At 41.3% G+C, this 19,680-nt stretch overlaps 1 protein-coding gene across 1 annotated transcript in view; it reads left to right on the forward strand.

The window, feature by feature from the left end:
* Positions 1 to 1,708, forward strand: part of WDR72 (WD repeat domain 72) — a 343,080-nt gene extending 341,372 nt beyond the window's left edge. The window contains exon 21 of the mRNA XM_033920737.1: positions 1,578 to 1,708. Within this exon, the coding sequence (XP_033776628.1) occupies positions 1,578 to 1,708 (131 nt within the window). The remainder of the gene's footprint in view (positions 1 to 1,577) is intronic.
* Positions 1,709 to 19,680: the final 17,972 nt, after the last annotated feature.

The following is a 19,680-nucleotide window of genomic DNA, read 5'->3' on the forward strand; positions in this document are numbered from 1 at the left end:
GACCACTGGGGTAGTGTAGAAGTGTCATAACTTAATCCCTACAGTGGTCATTCAGTTAGTTTGGGTACCTTTGTGACACTTAGGTGCTTCTAAAACAGGTCTAGCTCCAGAAGTGTAAATGGAATCTTAGACGTCCAAGTGCTAAGCACGCCCAAAACCCATCCATAACACAACTTTGGACGTTCAGCTGAAAAAGGTCTAGCAAGACATCTAGAAAGCCAGTTTTGAAAATCAGCTGGAAGGCAAGCACCCCCCAAACCGCGAACCCCGAACTGGCAGGAGGGAGCCTAAGCCTTCCTACCGGAATGCAAGCACCCTCCGAACCCTCCTACTGTGCACCCGAACCCCCTGGACCCCCAACCCCCCCTCGGTGTATTGAGGGGTTCCGGGGGGTGCCTGGTTGGGAGGTTCAGGGCTGTGCTTGTCTTCCAGCAGGAATGCTTGGGCTCCCTCCTACCGATGATTGTGCGGGTGTTGGGGAGTGTTCTTCAGCAGGAGAGATTGGGCATCTATCCTGCCGCGATTGGAGGGGGGGACCAAAAGTTATAGGATTCTGTAACTAGAGTTGTTTTTGATAGACAACGGTTTCAGAATTCTGCTTTTAGGCGAAGGACTGGCCCCTTGTTTTCAGTATTTGGGATTTTTTTGGTTGAGAATGTGTCTTAAGGATAGACGTAGTGGTGGTTTGGACGATTAAACTGGTGAATGTAGAGGTAGGCCATTCTAAAAAAAAACCCTCATTTTGGACATTTTTTTTTTGAATGGACATTTCCCTGCTGCCTACTTTCTGCGTCTAGGGACTTAGGCCAAAAAGGAACTTAGACGTGTCTTTTGATTATGCCCCTCCATCTGTAGTGATTTTTAATGGCATTATCAGGATAATACCACTGAAAGTACATGCCTGGCTCTGGTCTGTTGGATTTACGGCCTCATATATCAAGCCAAATTGCACAGGCTGGCACAGTAAATGCACCGAAGCCCATAGGGATTGAGTGATCTTTGGGGCAGTTTCCACACTGCAATCACTACTGTTTTACCACTTGGGATCTAGCTAGGTACTTGGGATCCGGGTTGGCCACTGTTGGAAACAGGATACTGAGCTTGAGAGACCTTCAGTCTGTCCCAGTATGGTAATTCTTATGTTCTTTTGACTTGATAAAAGGAACCCTTATCCAGGTAGCTGGTACTGGATAAATCTTTTAAAATATCTGGCCCTAAAACATAAATCATATTAGTGCTTTTCAAAATTTTATCAAAGAATGTTTTCTTTTGGGTTGTTTTTTTTTTTTTAATAGATCAAAATTTACAACATTTACAGCAATCAAAGCTAGTACTACTGTACAGGTATATACCTAAAAAAGCGCAACTTCACAGTTTAGTGATGTTTATAAATGTGAAACATGCATGGCAAATGTAACTCTATATAACTTTTATTAGGCTGCTATATAACTCTTGAATGTACATCAGTATACACTTAAGAGAAAAAGATGTGAAGAAAATCAGACTAGCAAAAAGGTTGAATATCTTCAAGTACCCTTTTAAGTATGCTTCAGTCAACCTTTTCAATGTTTCTCTAGAGTTGGGAGAGGTACCCGAAGACTGGAGAAGGGCGGATGTGGACCCTCTCCACAAAAGTGGAAGTAAGGAAAAAGAAGAGAACCTCAGGCCTGACTTTTGTGGTAAGTACATTATTAGAAACACTTTTTAACAGAAAATAGTGCAGTTTATGGAATCCATCGGATTACAGAATCCGAGGCAACTTGTCAAGCAGGACTTGTCAGAGAAATCAGATCAACTTCTTTGACTGGGTGACCAGAGAATTGGACAGAGGGAGAGCTCTAGATGTGGTGTACTCAGATTTTTGCAAATTCTTTGACAGTGTTCCACACAGGCGTCTAATAAATAAACTTAGAGGGGCATAATCGAAAGGGACATCTAAGTCCGTTTATGTCCAACTCGCAAGTCGTCTAAAGTAAAAAACAGCCTAGGACACATTTTCGAAAAATATGTCCAAAACTTTTTTACTTTCGAAAATCGTCTAATTATACATCCTGCCGATCTGATCGTCCAAGTTGCTAAATCGTCCATCTTTATACCACATTTCCGTCCAACTTTTTGTCCAAGTCCAAAACGCCTACAACAAGCCCTGTTGGACGTGAGAGGGGTCTGCAAAGTGATGGACAAAACACCCAGACATGCCACTAAAATAGTGGGGTACCTTACAAGGCATTGCTGTGAACTTCACAAAAGGTGCCATGATTTCATCTCACTACAGCTCCCTTATAGATAATGGTGAGCCCCCCAAACCACCTCTAAAATTCCCTATACCCACCTATCTACCACCCCAATAGCCCTTATGGCTGCAGGAGCCACTTATATGCCAGTACAATAGGGTTTTGGGGGTGTATAGGGGAGTGCACATGTTTAAGTATCAATGCAGTGATTACAGGGGCTTATGGGCATGGGTCCTCCTCTCCATGAGTCCCTAACCCACTCTCAAGACGGCTTAAGCTGCCTCTGTGCTGGACGACTAGGCTTTCCTATGCCAGGTGGCCAGATGATGATGATCTGGAGGCTGAATTTTAAAGGTGGGATTAATATTTTTATGGGGGTGGGGGGGAGGTCGGTGATCACTGGGGTAGTATGTGGGGGTCTGTTTTATGTGTTTGCAGTGCTTATCTGGTGAGTTTAGGTGGGTTTTTGTGACTTAGTCCATGTTTTATATGGTCTAAGTCACAACGTCCAAGTTCCGTCGATCATGGGCTGTATAACTTTCGGTTATACATGCTGCACGACTAAGTCTAAACCAGCCCAACTCCCTTCCTCGACACTTCTCCCGAAACACCCTGTTAATTTTGGTCGCTCAGTGGCACTATGAAGGCCTAGGTCATTTAGAAATACGTCCAAAACCCGTTTTTAGTATCGGCACTTGGACGTATTTGAGAAATGTTCGTCCAAGTGCTGACTTAGGCCGGTTTTTTTACGTATTTCTCTTTTGATTATGAGCCTCTTAGTGTCCTTGTTAAGGGCCCCGAAGTGACGGACTAGATCAGGAAATGGTTGAATGGAAGACAACAGAAGGTAGTGGTCAATGGAGATCACTCTGTAGAAAAGGATGTTACCAGTGATGTATCTCAAGTTCTTTTTAACATTTTTGAAAGTGACATTTGCTGAAAGGCTGTCATAAGAACATAAGAATAGCCATACGGGATCAGACCAATAGACCATCTAGCCCAGTATCCCATCTTCACAGTGGCCAATCCAGGTCACAGGTACCTGGCAAAAACCCAAATGGTTGCAACATTCCATGCTACCGATCCAGGGCAAGCAATGGCTTCCCCCATGTCTGTCTCAATAGCAGACTGTGGACTTTTCCTCCAAGAACTTATCCAAACTTTTTTTTAAAACCAGCTATGTTAACCGCTCTTACCAAAATCTACTGGCAATCTGTTCCAAAGCTTAACTATTCTCTGAGTGAAAAAATATTTCCTCTTATTGGTTTTAAAAGTATTTCCCTGTAAGATTTGCCTCTTTGCAGATGATACAAAAATCTGCAATAGAGTAGACACCCTTGATGGTGTAAATAACATGAGGAAGGACCTATCAAAGCTTGATGAATGGTCTGAAATTTGACAGTAAGATTTAATGCTAAGAAATGCAAGGTCATACATTTGGGCTGCAAAATCCCGAGGGAATGGCACAGTTTTGTGCATGAAAGAGGAGCAGGATTTAGGTATTATACGAGTATATTTGATGATTTTAAGGTAAGCAGACAGGTTGAAAAGGTTGACTGTGAAAGCTAGAAGGATGCTAGGGTGTATAGGGACTGGTACGGCCAGTAGGAAAATGGAGGCATTGATGTCCCTGTTTAAGACACCGGTGAGACCTCATTTAGAATTTTGTGTACTAAGACTGCACATTCAGAAAGATATGAATAGGATGGAGTCGATCCAGAGGAAGGTTTCTAAAATGGTCTGTGGTCTTCGTCATAAGGCGTATGGGGACACACTTAAAGAACTCAATATGTACACTTTGGAGGAAATGCAGGAGAGGAGAGATATGACAGACGTTAAAATACCTACGTGACAAGAGGTGAGTCTCTTTGAAAGGAAGCTCCGGAATGAGAGGGCATAAGGATAACAATGACAGGTGATAGGCTCAGGAGTAATCTAAGGAAATACTTTTTTACAGAAAGGGTGGTAGATGCATGGAATAGGCTCCCGATAGAGATGGTGGAGACAAAGACTGTGTCTGAATTCAAGAAAGTATGGGACAGGCACGTGGGATCTCTTAGGGAGAGGAAGAGACAGTGGATGTAGTGGATGGGCTGACTGACGGACCATTTGGCCTTTTTCTGCCATGCTTCTGTTTCTATGCACATTTCATTTTGATTTTAATGTGGCAGAAAAACAAAAGGGCTATTACACATTATGGATCAGCCATGTTAATTTCCAACAATTACCCCTACTAGCCAATTTGGTTTTTAGGATAGTCACAATGAATATGTATAATATAGATTTACATCTGTTCATCAGTTATTTTATGACACAACTCACAAAACTATTTATTCTGTAGTCGCTCCCACTCTATGGAATGCCCTCCCCTTAGCGTTAAGACTGGAAACTAACGTTAATCATTTTAAAACTAACCTTAAAATCTTTCTCTTTAAGGATGCTTTTGAGATTTAGGTAAATGGATTACCTATGTCCTCTCCTTCTCCATATCGTTCTTCCCATTACCTTTTCAATTTTTTATTTTATAAATTGTAAACCCTCCCCTTTTTTTCTCTTGTGCCATGTCGTGGCAATTCAAATTCACATATATATATGTCCTTTTCCCTTGTTTTTAATTATAGTATTTTTGTTTTTTAAAAAAAATTGTTTTATATTGTAAAGCGCTTTGGCATTAAAGTGGTATATCAAACCATAATAAACTTGAAACATGCAGAGGAGTAAGGGCAGATATGATCAAGCAAATGTGTCTCATGCAAATTCAATGTAGCTATCCTAAAAACCTGACTGGCTCTGTAGTGTTCCTTGTAATCATCCATATAAAATAAATTCATCCTCTTAAAACTAAATTCATCCACAAAAAAGCCTTAAAGGACCTAGTCTGCTGGGGATACAGGACCCAACACGGTCTGCGTTTCGACAAAAAGTCTTCTTCAGGGGTCCCTGGGGGGTCCTATAAAGATGAGTACGTGGGAAACAATTGTGTGGTGAGCAGGAAGTGAGACACTCCAGAGTTTTTTTTTGTTTTCTCTGGATTTTCTTCTTTGTGGATATTTCAGGGTCAATTCCTTTTGTTTTTTGTCTGTGGTGTTCCTTGCCCGTTTTGAGAAACATGGATCATGCCACTAATTTGGAAATGGAAATGGGGGACTCGTATACCGCCTTTGTGTGGCTTTGGCATTCAAAGCTGACATTCCAAGTTGTGGACACTGGAAGATTAGTAAGTGACTTGTTTGCTGGTTTCATTCTTGGTGAAGTACATGCAATTCTATTTGCAAAAATCATCAATAATTCATTTTAGCACGTATCTGTTCTAAAATGGGAAATATTAATGCTAGGCCGGCCAGACACTGACAAATGTGAAATAATAAAATTAAGAAAGGGAAAGGGTGATTTTAAAAAAATTGTTGTACACAATACTGCAGACTTTGCATCAATGCCTGGAGCAACTACATTGGCTTCTCGTTGAGTTCAGAATTTGGTATAAGACTTTATTAATGGTATTCAAAGTATTGAATAATTTAACCTCAGTTGTGTGTGTTAGGTGCCATTGACTCATGTTTGAGTCCTAGTGACTTGATGAATTGCAGATCTAAAAAGAAATCGGTTTGGAGCCAGTTTATAAAATTCAGTCCTGTATTCCTAGCTGAATGCTTGTATCTCCATATGAATCATCATGGTTTTATTTGGATTTATATCCCATCCTCTCCAAAGAGCTCAGAACAGGCTACAGTTTACATTCTACCTCATAACAAAATAAATACTTCCCAAAGGCACCTTTGCTTAGTGTTCTTAATCTATTATGTCCGTTCGTCTACGAGAGCCCACTGAAAAGTTCTCAGCCCAACCAAGAAGAGAATGATGCACAGCCATGAAACTTATAAGTTATTCCACACTTCTCATGACATTTTTCGTTTCAATGAGGCAAAAATGCATCTAGCAAATGGGCACAAGTATAGGGAAACCAAGCCATTGTGACATCATTGATGAGGTCAGCTCTTAGGCATTGGTGGAAGGAGTCATTAAGACATCACAATACGAGGGGCCACTGAAAAGTTCTCAGCCCAACCAAGAAGAGAATGATGTGGAGCCCTGGAACTTACAAGTTATTCCATACTTTTCTTGACACTTTTTTGTTTCAATGATATGAAATGAAATGAAAAAAGTGCCAAAAAAAGTGTGGAATAACTGGCTCCACATCATTCTCTTCTTGATTGAGCTGAGAATTTTTCGGCTGCCCCTTGTACTTGTGACATAGGTTGCTCTCAGATCTGTGGTAGTCTTACTTATGTGATAAGTGCTACAACTGTGATACTGAGTCTAGCAGTCCCAGCAGAATTAAACTAATGAATGAAGCTAACCTTATGATGCACTAGAAATAAGTTTTAAAAACCCAGGTCAGTACCCAGATCGATATTATGTTTATGGTACTGGGAAGAAGATCAATTCTAAACTTAGGTCATGAAGTAATTTTTGTTTGTTTTCAGCACTCTGGATCACTTTGCTTTATTGATTTGCTTTATTAAGATATCAGTGCAATTTCAAATTCAGCTGTTGTAGTTGTGAAGGATTTTAAAAAGATATTATTTATCCAGTGATACACTAAGACTGATGTAGCCTCTCTATTGTTTTTCTGTCATAAAGAGCTTGAATGAAGTATGGCTGTCATTAGCCCAGCTCAAACACATTAATACATAAAGATACTGATCAGTAAGTATACCACAGTGCAGATGATCCCAAATTTTATGCAGTTCTGAGTATTACATATTACTGGAGGCCAATGTACTAACCCAGAGATGGCTCTGTGAGGATGGACCAATAAATTTATGTATTTATTTTAAAAATTTGTATATCGCCTAATTTCTAAGTGGTTTCCAAGCAATAAACATTCATAAAATTAAATAACTTTCAACCATCTTATCACACCATACAGGATTTTCTGCAACCTGTATACAAGCAATAACAAACAGCCTGTGTAATAAAGTTTCCAAGAACGGAAACCTAATGCAACCTCTACATATAGGTGTCAACGAACAACTGCGTTTTTAATACTTTCTTGAACTTAGCCTTAATTGTCCAACCAGAGCGTTCCATATGTTCACTCCGGCTACCAAAAACATTTTAGATTTTGTGGCCACATAGCGAACTCCTTTTTCCATGGTAACTATTAATTTCATGGCTCCCACTGATCTCAAAGCTCTTCCAGGCTCATAAACCTCCCACAGTGATAGAAACCAGACAGGGGCAAACCCATATAACACCTGGCACATTTTCATGACAGCAGAACTCAATTTAGGGGAAACTGCCTCCAGAGTGAAATCTGCCAAGCCAGCTGTACTTATTTTATGGGCCGTTAAATGGGCACCAGTTTAAATATCCACTAGTGTCCGGTTAACTTCCAGCCCAGCGGACATAACTGGATATTTAATGCTGGGAGCCACGCAAATCCCAGTATTGTATATACAAGTTTAGTAGTCCAGCCTGTAGCTGCAAGCGGCTTCCAAGCTGCTTACCACCATGGGCTTAGCAATGACCCTAGCAGATCTGTCTGCTCTATGCTTGAGGTCAAAGTCTCGTGTAACAAAGACCCCAAATTGTTTTTGGTTCTCAAATTGAAAAAAATGCATCAAAAATATTGCTTTTTTTTAAAATAACTATTTATAAGGTGTATCTAGGACTTTGAATTGAAAATCTGTCATGTTGAAAGTCTTCATTTTGATCGGTAAACAGATTTTTGAAGCTCGAAATGCCATAAGTTACAAAAAGATTGCAATGAAGCCAGGAAGATCAAAGCATGCAGATTTTTCCACAAAGTGCAGTTGACTGTAATTTTATTTTCTCTTTAGGGTTCCGCAGCGCTGGCATCTAGATGATTTCTTGGTCTTATCTGGTGAGGAAATTGCACTCAGTAGGAGCTCAGCGTGTGGCTAGCACACATGAGAGAGCTTAGCACCAGGTTGTAAAACAGCTGTTTTTGGCACATGGGAAAGGACTGTCACTAGTAAGATACAATGGACAATAAAGATTAAGTGAACATTTACACTTGAAAGTGTGTTCCTATTCAACAGTTTGCTGTGGACTCTGTTATGAGTTTAAGAACAACAGATGAGGACAGGCAGCCCTTCCCCTCACGCTGTATTAGCAGCACGCTACATAACAGTGCGCAGGTGGCTAAGAGGCCTGCCACCAATTTTTCTTTTTTGTAGTTCTGAGGGCTCAGGTTTTAATCCTCTATTCAGCTGCTTCCTGAGATACTCACAGAACAGCCTCTTCTGGAAGATTCTGTATGGAAGTAGTGCTGGGTTCATTTGTTGTTTTTTTTACTGTTCAGTCTCCTGTTGTTTCAAACAAAGTAAAGGTCAACTATGACCCTTGTGCTAAGAGGTCTGAAGGACTGGGTGCTCCCGATAAAGTGGAAAGAGACTGCGGATTCACTGTATATAAAGAGGCCTTACAGGGTGTATGTGTGTGGTATATCAAATACAATGAAACCATAAACCAGTCTCGCAAACTATCTGGAGCCACGTCACGCTAAACAGCGGGCCACAGCTGGAGAGCACCTGGAAGTGTGCGGATGTCGATGCAATGCGTGTGACATCATCACACTGACGTCTGTGCATGCGCAAAAGCCCTGCAGACAGGCCCTGAGCCGCCAGTGGGGGGAGGGGATGCTCCACAGGAGAGGAGAGGTGCCGGGGAGGAGGAGAGGCGCTGGCTGACTGTCTACAGGACGTGCCTTTCTCCGCGAGAGGCACATTCTGTAGGCATATCTGCAATCTCGCTACGGCACACAGTTAGCGATTCACAGCCATAAACCATAATACCTCTGTATCGCTCCATAGTGCGTCCTCCCCATGAGCATTGCGCACAGTTCTGGTTGCCATATCTCAAAAAAAGTATAGCAGAATTAGAAAAGCTTCAAAGAAGAGTGACAAAAATGATAAAAGGAAAGACTATATATTTATTTAGTTTTATATCCTGTCCTCCCCAGAAGGCCAGAACTGATTACATGGGGCAAGCCACTGCTTGGCCTGGATCAGTAGCATGGAATGTTGCTACTCTTTGGGTTTTGTCCAGGTACTAGTGACCTGGAAGGGCTACTGGGCTAAATGAACCATTGCTCTGACCCAGTATGGCTATTCTTATGTGAACCAAGTATAGGACAATGAAGCCATTGTAACATCACTGATGAGATTGACTCTGAGGCACTGTGGAATGAAGCATTATGACATCACAATCTCAGCACTGGAATGTTCCTCTCATTGGGGTTCTGGAATCTTGCTATTCTTTGAGATGCTGGAATGTTGCTAGTCTTTGGATTTTGGCCAGGTACTAGTGACCTGGATTGGCCACTATGAGAATGGGCTACTGGGCTTGATGGACCATTAGTCTGACCCAGTAAGGCTATTCTTATGTTCTTATGATACATACACAGAAGTCTTCAGGATCAATAACACACATTCTACAGAGAACTTAAGACAACAATCAGAACACACATGCTATGGAGAACATAAGAATAGCCTTACTGGGTCAGACAAATGGTCCAACAAGCCCAGTAGCCCCTCACGGTGGCCAATCCAGGTCACTAGTGTAACCACAGGGCAGCCCAAGACCGGGCTCTACAGCACTCCTAGTGGCTAGACATAAAAAGTACACCAGCGTGTGACCCGGGCTGGAGTCACCCTGCAGGAACTGGATTGAACAAAAGGAACTCAAAGTCTAAACACAACCATAGTTGTATAAATGTTCATAATGCAAGTTTTACTATTCAAAAATAAAGGTAAGGATGATCCAAACAATGTAGAAAGTGCTGTTAGCAAAGTCTCATCCAAAAGGAAAAATAAGCAACTTAGCTAATAGTTCAGGGTTTTCTTCTTTTCCCAAACACTAGTCAATAATTCCCCTGGGAACTTGCTCTCCTCAGAGCTTCTTTTCCTCAGGATTTTCACTACCTGCTTTCCAGCAGGTGTTAATGCAAACCTGCTCTGGAACCCTCAAAGATCACAGTTCCCAAAACAGAAGCCTCCAGCAGCTTTAAAGGCACTGCTGGGCAGTGGAGAGTATCCAAGGTTTGCCTTTCCAAAAGCTTTACAACACAGCCTTCAAATTCCCTCCCTGGGTGTTTGCAAACCTCTCCCCCAAAATGGACACTTTCAGCTTCTTTAATGCCACCAAAAAAATGCAGAGTTTCAAAACAAAGTCCAAAACAAAACTCAGTCATAGGATTCTTTTTGGCACCTGATGATTAAGCCCATTTCCATTGGCTCAGGAAATTCTCCAAACTCCTGTGGCAATACTCTTTGCAGCTCCATAGGAGCTGGTAGATCCAGGGAGTCACCAGCTTCTACAACCTCCATAGGTGTACAGCTATCTTCCCTGCTTGGTCTGGAAAGGTAATCGGGAGAGAGAGACCTCAACGTTCTCCCTAGCTTGCTTAACTGCCTGTTCCAAGCTGCTGGCTTTTCAAGTGAGGGACCACGCCCTGACCTAGCTGAATCAGCCTGAAACTGCACGGCTCTTGGGCTCCCCTGGTGGTGACCTGGATAACGAATACCTTGAGAGTTCTTAGTTCTCCCGGCTCCCCCTGGTGGATAACCCGGCTTCCCGGCCCCTGACTCTGGAGGGTTAATAAGACCCTGGAAATCATCAAAGTGACCAGGTTGGGCCTTGGGTATTCCCTTCCTGGACTTAAACTCCCCTTTCCTGCTGGCCCTGACCGGGACCTTGGTAGGCACGGCATCCATCTGGTCACATCCATCTGGCCAAAACCTAAAGAGTAGCAACATTCCAGCATCTCAAAGAATAGTAAGATTCCAGAACCCCAATGAGAGCAAAACATTCCAGTGCTGACATTGTGATGTCATAATGCTTCATTCCACAGTGCCTCAGAATCAACCTCATCATTCCATGCTACCGATACAGGGCAAGCAGTGGCTTTCCTCATATCTTTCTCAATAACAGACTATGGACATTTCCTCCAGGAACTTGTCCAAACCTTTCTTAAAACCAGCTACGCTATCCACTCTTACCACATCTTTGGCAATGCGTTCCAGAGCATAACTATTCTCTGAGTGAAAAAATTTCCTCCAATTGGTTTTAAAAGTATTTCCCTGTAACTTCATCGAGTGTCCCCCCTAGTCTTTGTAATTTATAATGGAGTGAAAAATGGATCCACTTGTACCCATTCTACTCCACTCAGGATTTTGTAGACTTCAATCATATCTCCCCTCAGCCATCTCTTTTCCAATTTGAAGAGCCCTAACCGTTTTAGTCTTTCCTCATACGAGAGGAGTTCCATCCCCTTTACCATTTTGGTTGCTTTTCTTTGAACCTTTTCTAGTGCCACTATACCTTTCTTGAGATAAGGAGCCCAGAATTGTACGCAATACTCCAGATGAGGTCACACCATGGAGCGATACAGGGGCATTATAACAATCTTAGTCTTGTAACCATCCCTTTTTAAATATTTCGTAACATCCTGTTTGCTTTTTTGGCCGCCACCACTCATTGGGCGGAAGATTTCATCATATTGTCTATGAAGATACCCAGATCCTTTTCTTGGGCGCTAATCCCCAAGGTGGACCCTAGCATCTGGTAACTGTGATTCAGGTTATTCTTCCCAATGTGCATCACTTTGCATTTGTCCACATTAAATTTCATCTGCCATTTGGATGCCCAGTCTTCCAATTTCCTAAGGTCCGCCTGCAATTTTTCACAATCCGCATTCGTTTTAACAACTTTGAACAGTTTAGTATCATCTGCAAATTTAATCACCTCACTCGACGAGAGGGGACGCCTGAGAGGAGGCCCCCTCTCTTGTACTCGGCCGGCGTTGCTTTTTTCCAACTAGCAGTTCCCTTACCTCAGTATGTGTAAGAGAAAAGGAGCCCTTCGCGGCAACCCTCCGGCGGCGACAGCGGCACCGCATCTGGTGCAGCCTACAATTGAAGTAGCCTTGGCCCGCTCGGGTGAATCTGCGGGGGCTACTTCAGGGGCAAGCCCGAATTCGTCGGGCGAACACAGCTGGCAGTTTCGGGCGATGTTGAGCCCGGAACAGAGGCAGCCACCACCACAACCCGGAAGCAATGCAGGGCTGGAAGTTCCTGAGGTAACATTGACTCGGGAGGAGTCTTTGATCCTCAGTGAAGGAGGGCTGGTAGCTCCAATTTCGTCTGGAGCCGAAGAAGAAGCTGCAGTACACTGACAGCTAACCCACACCACAGAAATGGTGAGAGGAGCTTCAGGAGGAAGTAAGATCATTTTTGGGGTGCTGGAGAAGCCTAAGACAATAGATATGGAGGCTTTATACCCTCTGTTTTCTATCCAATAACCAATTCCTAATCCATAACTGAACTTTGCCACCTATCCCATGACACTTTAATTTTCTCAGGAGCCTCTCTTGAGAAACATTATCAAAAGCTTTCTGAAAATCTAGATACACTATATCAACTCACCTTTATCCACATGTTTATTCACACCTTCAAAGAAGTCAAGCAAATTTGTGAGGCAAGATCTTCCTGGGCTGAACCCATACTGACTCCATCTCATTAAATCATGTTTGTTTACGTTTTGCACAATTTTATTTTTTATAATTGTTTCTACCATTTTGCCTGGCTCTGAAGTGAGGCTTACTGATCTGTAATTTCCCGGATCTCCCCTGGAGCCCTTTTAAAAAAATCAGTGTAACATTGGCCACCTTCCAATCTTCAGGTAGTACAGATGATTTTAGTGGCAGGTTAGAGATCACTAGCAGCAGATCAGCAATTTCATGTTTGAGTTCTTTTAGTACCCTGGGAGGTATACTATCCGGTCCTTGTAATTTATCACTTTTTAACTTGTCAATTTGGCTTAGTACATCTTCCAGACTCACCGTGATTTCTTTCAATTCCTCCTCCTCATCACCCTTGAAAACCATTTCCAGTTCAGGTAGATCTCTTACATCTTCTTCCATAAAAACCAAAGCAAAAAATTAATTCAGTCTTTCCGCTAGGGCCTTATCCTCCCTGAGCGCCCCTTTTGCTCCTTAATCATCCAACGATCCCACAGATTCCCTCACAGGTTTTCTGCTTCTGATGTACCTAAAAAAATTGCTATGAGTTTTTGCCTCTTTTGCAAGTTTCTCTTTATATTATTTCTTAGCTGTCTTTATCAGTGCTTTGCATCTAACTTGCCAACGCTTGTGTTTCTTCTTATTTTCTTCATTCAGATCCTTTTTCCATTCTTTAAAGAATGTTTTTTTGGCTCTAATAGCCTCTTTCACTTCACCTTTTAACCATGCTGGCTCTCGTTTCCTCTTCTTTCCACCTTTGCTGATACGTGGAATACATCTGGTCTGGGCTTCCATGATGGTATTTTTAAATAACATCCATGCCTGGTTTATAGTACTAACTTTTGCAACTGATCCTTTTAGCTTCTTTGTAACTATTTTCCTCATTTTATCATAGTCGCCCTTTCAAAAATTAAATCCCCCCTAGAGTAAATTTCTTTTGCGACGTTACTCCCGGTATCAGCTCAAATTTGATCAAATTATGATCACTGTTTCCCAGCGGACCCAACACAGTTAACTCCTGTACTATAGCTTGCATTCCACTAAGGACCAAGTTATATAGGATCTAAGAATGCTATCAGCATTCGGTTGGTTGGGGCTCTTCAGCTTGGAAAAGAGATGGTTGAGGGGTGATATGATTGAGGTCTACAAAATGCTGAGTGGTGTAGAATGGGCAAGAGTGAATCTTTTTTCACCCTTTCAAAAAGTACAAAACCCAGGTGGGGTGAGGGGGTGGACACACTCAATGAAATGAGTGTGTCCACCCCCTCACCTATTTAAAAATAAATAGGAAGAAATATTTTTTTCTCAAAGACTGGGTTTCAGAAAGGTTTAGACAAGTTCCTGGAGGAAAAGTCCATAGCGTATTATTGAGACAGATGTGGGCGAAGTCACTGCTTGCCCTGGATTGAATTTATTGAAGATGATGATTGTTTAATATACTAAAGAAAAGTCATTATCTATGGAACTATATGCCATGATTGGGTGGTGAGGCTACATTTTGGGATCTGGTCCCCTCTTTTGGTCTCCAGGTCTTTAAGCATATATCTTTCCCACATTGTAATATTTCTACCTGATGGAAGTGTCAAGTATTTAAACCATCATTATTTCTTTTCCTGATCCTCATTTTTGTGGACTAAATAAGAGATAGTTAATGTTCTCTTTATATGTTTTATTGAATATAATTTCTGGATCTGTAGCAATTTGCAAATGCAATGCTTGTATTAAAAATTGAAAATCTTATAAATAATACATTTTTTTTTTTAAAGTATTTAAACCATCATGATTAATACAGGGAAGCTTCATATACATTTGTACCCTGGATTGATAGCATGGAATCTTGCAATTCTTTGAGTTTCTGCCAGATACTTGTGACCTGGATTGGCTACCTTTGAAAACAGGAAACTGGGCTACATGGACCATTGGTCTGACCCAGTATGGTTGTTCTTATGTTCTTAACTTAGGCACCTAATTGTAGTGTACTGTATAGAATCTGGAGGTTAATAAATAGCCATCTAAATGGTGAGAGGTAAATAAAGGGTTAACCTTAAATGGATAAGTATCTGAAATTATATGTGAATTTTTAGGATAGTATCACTAAAAATACTTGCAACTTGAAACAGATTCTTAACTAAGGTGGCCCCATTATTTCCAGAATGACTGTGCAAATAACCATATTACTTTCATCCCACATTTATTCTGCATAAAACTTTAAAGCATCATCTCCCCCCCCCCCCTTTTTACGAAGCCACATTAGGCTTTTTATTGTTAGTCGTGGCGGTATTAGCTCCAATACTCATAGGAATTCTATGAGCATCAGAAGTAATACTTCCATAGCCGGTGATTAAAAAATAAAGCCTAACTTGGCTTCATAAAAGGAGGGAGGGGGGGGGCCAAAGAAAAAGAAATTTGGAGATCTTCATTGCATAGCTCTTGTTCTCATGCTGCAAAACAAAACTGAAAAGCGATTGATCTGGGCTAGCCCGGAGGCTCTCTGGAGCAATCCTCTGGCGATTCATACTTGTGCACAATTTTTTGCACACCTTCAAGTGTCACAGGATAGTAGCCTCCGTGAATTATGCCTGCTGCATTTTCTGTATCGATTGTATGTTGCAACTAAACCCTCTATTTCTCTTAAAAGAGAAGTGCTGGCTAGGTTTTAAATCATGCCAAATTGGAGAGGTTAATGTTGACAATGAAGATCAATAAATCTTTAAGTTGACTAAAAAACAGAATCTATTTTTGTATTGTTATGTAAGTTAAGTGGGTATGTATGTGCCTTTTGACAGTACAGAGAATGATCCCTGGGATGGCTGTTTAGCATAGTGTATTTCTGCAAGTGATACAAGCATTGTAATATTATTCTGATTATTTTGCACCTGTGAAAGAGTTTGAAAACCAGCAACTTTGTTCAGATAAAAATTGCCCAGTTAAAACTTTAATATACTAATCCTTAATGTGTACTGAAATTACTCATATTTATGTGACCTGAAGAGAATTTCTAAGGGCTCCTTCGCACGCTGAATTGCTGTGCGCACTAGATGCTAACGCCAGCATTGAGCTGGCGTTAGTTCTAGCTGTGTAGCGTGGGTTTAGCGCGCACGGCAATTCAGCGCACGCTAAAAACGCTATCGCAGTGTAGTAAAAGGAGCCCTAAGCTTTATCTATTGAGATATTCTTTTTTTTAAATCTGAATTGCTGCGCGCACTAGGCGCTAATGCCAGCATTGAGCTGGCGTTAGTTCTAGCTGCGTGGCGCGGGTTTAGCACACACGGCAATTCAGCGCGCGCTAAATACGCTACTGCAGCTTAGAAAAAGGAGCCCTAAGCTTTGTCTAATGAGAAATTCTTGATTGATATGTTTCAATGTTTTATAACCTTGTATTTAAAATTCTCAATAAAGAAATTGAACTAAAAAAAGAGTATTTTAATAGCTAAAAAGATCAACCGTATGTTCTTTAAATTATAAAATAAATTTTAACGTGGGAGGGGGGATGGAAAATATTTTTAATTTTTAATTTGAGTGCAATTTTGGAATATGAAGATGGGGGTGATATATATATTTGTTATAGATTACAATTTTGATTGAATTAAGTGCTATTATAGTATAATATGTTGCACTTGTTTTCTGGCTTCAAAATGAATAAAGATATAAAAAAATAAAAAATAAAAAAAAATTTTAAGATGCAGGCAGTAAGCTGCCAGCTACTTATTTTTTCACCCACAACTCCCAGTTTCCTGTGCAAATCCAGTAGAACTGTGGCAAGATTTCTGAAATTCTGGGACACGTACATACCCCACATGTACGTATCACATGTGCACCAATTTGCATATTAAATTAAACAACTTTATTTTGAGTAATAAAATTATTTCCCGGGGTTGTTTTGAATCTGAATAATTTTAGCTTTGTTCTCTTAGGAATTTAGGAGCTGGTGAGGTGATTAAGTTTGCAGATGACACCAAGTTGGTCAAAGTTTTTAAAATGCATGCAGATTGCACTAGGCATCCAAATGGCAGATGAAATTTAATGTGGACAAATGCGAAGTGATGCATATTGGGAAGAATATCCCAAATCATAGTTACCAGATGCTAGGGTCCACCTTGGGGGTTAGCGCCCAAGGAAAAGATCTGGGTGTCATTGTAGATAATATGAAGAAATCCACCCAATGTGTGGCGGCCAAAAAAGCAAACAAGATGCTAGGAATTATTAAAAAACTAGTGTTTAAGCCCGTTACATTAACGGGTGCTAGAGTAGATGTCTGTCTGTCTTTTTTTTTCTTTGTCTCTCTCTCCTTGGACGCTGCCTGCCTGTCTGTCATTTTTTCTGTCCGTGCCTCCTTCCCGTGTCCTTAGTGCCCCCAGTGCCCCCTTCCTGTGTCCTTAGTGCCCCCAGTGCCTCCTTCCTATGTCCCCATCACTATCTTCCAGACTTTGTCCCACCCCCACCCCCCAATGCCAGCCTGCCTGCCTCCCTCCCATCCTCCTGAGCAGCATATTTCCATTTAACCCGCCACTACCGCCGCCATGCAGCCGACCCCACTGACCCTCCCATCCGACCCTCCCACTGCTAGACGGCCGACAAACCTGGCTCCAGCAGCATCTGAGGAGTCTGAGCAAATCAGTGCCTTCCAGATATCCTTCATGGGTCGCAATTGTCCTACGTGCACTTGTCCATGCATGCAATTGTCGGGGCACATTTGTCAGAGCGGAATTGTCCTGCACAGATTTGTTGGTGTACTACTGTTCAGGTAGGCATTGTTAGATGTCAGAGGGAGCCTCGACTGAGCTGTTGCCAGGTATTGCAAGGACATCGCATGCAACCTAAATGAGTGGAGATCCCTGGCAGGAAGATCTGGACGATGACATGTGGTGTTACGTGTGAAACAGTAGGTATGGTTTATGCAATCATTTGCCCATGTGACTTGTGTTAGTTACATTGGCCACATAGCACGTAGCTTGAAAACCAGGTTGTTTGAACATCGTTCTAACATAGCCCATAAACGGCAAGTGGATGTGCTAACTCATCATAGTGTGGAAAAACAACATTCTTTTGAGGAGTTTAGATGTTTTGTGCTGGAGCATATACCAGTGACGTCATGGAGGGGTGACGCGAAGATGAAACTTTACCAGAGCGAACAGAGATTGATCTTCTTTTTGGATACCATCTGGCCTAAGGGCCTTAATCAGAAAATAGAATGGTGTGCGTTCTATTAATTATAGTCTGGTTTTTGTATTTTTGCTTTTTGTTTTTTGGTTTCTTGCTTAGTTTCCTGCAGAAGTGATGTCATGTAAATTGGAGCTTTAATTCAGGAGCCATTTTGATGCCAGTAGTGGACGGAGCAGGAATGAAAGCGAGCTTGTCGTAGAATTTTCCCTGATGCAGCCATAGTTTGGAGAAACAAGAGCCTTGTTGGAAGTACAGCCATTTATCTTCACTGGAAATTTGTGGGTGATCTAATAAGGACATCATTTCACTGGATGAAGTCGTGTAACATCTGTGAAGATAAGTGTGATTTTTTAGCCTCTTGTTTGTTTTTCCTTTTCCCTGTGCACAGTGGTGGGATGTTTCCTGGTTTTTGAAAATAACATTTTGAAATGGGTGGAGTTTTTTTGCCTGTGATACAGAATAAGAACAGCTTAAAAACTCATTGGACATTATTGATAGTTGAGGCCTTTTCTCCACTTTTGAGTAAATGGTTTTCTGAGGGTACTTCCACCACTTGGCGAATAACATTTTTTCTAGATTTGTGATTTAAACATCTATCATATCTTTCGAATATTGTTGCTTACTACCCATTCCTATGGTCATTTTAGAAAACAATTGAAGACCTATCTTTTTTCTAAATATTTGACTGTTTAACGAATCATCTTATTTCATGTAACATGTTTATTTTTATAACTTTTTGTAAACCGCGTTGAACTTCTGGTTACGTGGTTAATAAGCACAATGTTATGTTATGTTATGTTCCGTCTCCCATCTTTCCTCTAGTCTAAAGTATACATATTGAGATCTTTAAGCCTGTCTCCATATGTCTTATGATGAAGACCATGTACCATTTTAGTAGCCTTCCTCTGGACCAACTCCATCCTTTTTATATCTTCTTGAAGGTGTGGCTTCTAGAATACTACACAATATTCTAAATAAGGTCTCACCAGAGTCTTATACAGGGGCATCAATACCTCCTTTTTCCTACTGGCCATACCTTTCCCTATGCACCCAAACATCCTTCTAGCTTTCACCATCACCTTTTCAACCTGTTTGGCCACCTTAAGATCATCACATACAATCACACCCAAATCCCGCTCTTCTATCGTGCACATATGGTCTTCACTCCCTAAACTGTACCGTTCCCTCGAGTTTTTGCAGCCCAATGCATGACCTTGCACTAAATTTTAGCTGCCAAATTTCAGACCATTTTTCAAGCTTCGCTAGATCTTTCTTCATGTTATTCACACCTTCCAGGGTGCCTACTTTATTGCAGATTTTGGTATAATCTTCATAAAGGCAAATCATACCTGACAGCCCTTCAGCAATATTGTTTATAAAAATGTTAAAAAGAACAGGCCCAAGAATAGAACCCTAAAACCCTCTGGCGCACCTCCATAAAAAGCGCCCTTTGTGAATAAGCCCTGCTTTACCACAGAAAAGCGTTTTGAAATTATCCCTTTTAAGTTGTATGCCTAAGTATCGGCAACAGGTAGCTGGTGTTCCCAAATCAACAAAAGAGCTGCAGTGGTATTACTTATTCTGATCCCTTAAGAGTCAGCAACACTTATCACACGTCAACAAATAGAGGTGTCCAAAAGAGTTTCATTTAATCATTAAAAATGTATAATCATTTTCCTGTCCTAATGACATCTTTGTAAAAGCCTGCTTAAATTATTTAAGCGGATAGTCTGTGCA

This window comes from Geotrypetes seraphini, chromosome 14 (assembly GCF_902459505.1).
Source record: "Geotrypetes seraphini chromosome 14, aGeoSer1.1, whole genome shotgun sequence".
In the NCBI taxonomy this organism is placed as follows: Eukaryota; Metazoa; Chordata; class Amphibia; order Gymnophiona; family Dermophiidae; genus Geotrypetes; species Geotrypetes seraphini.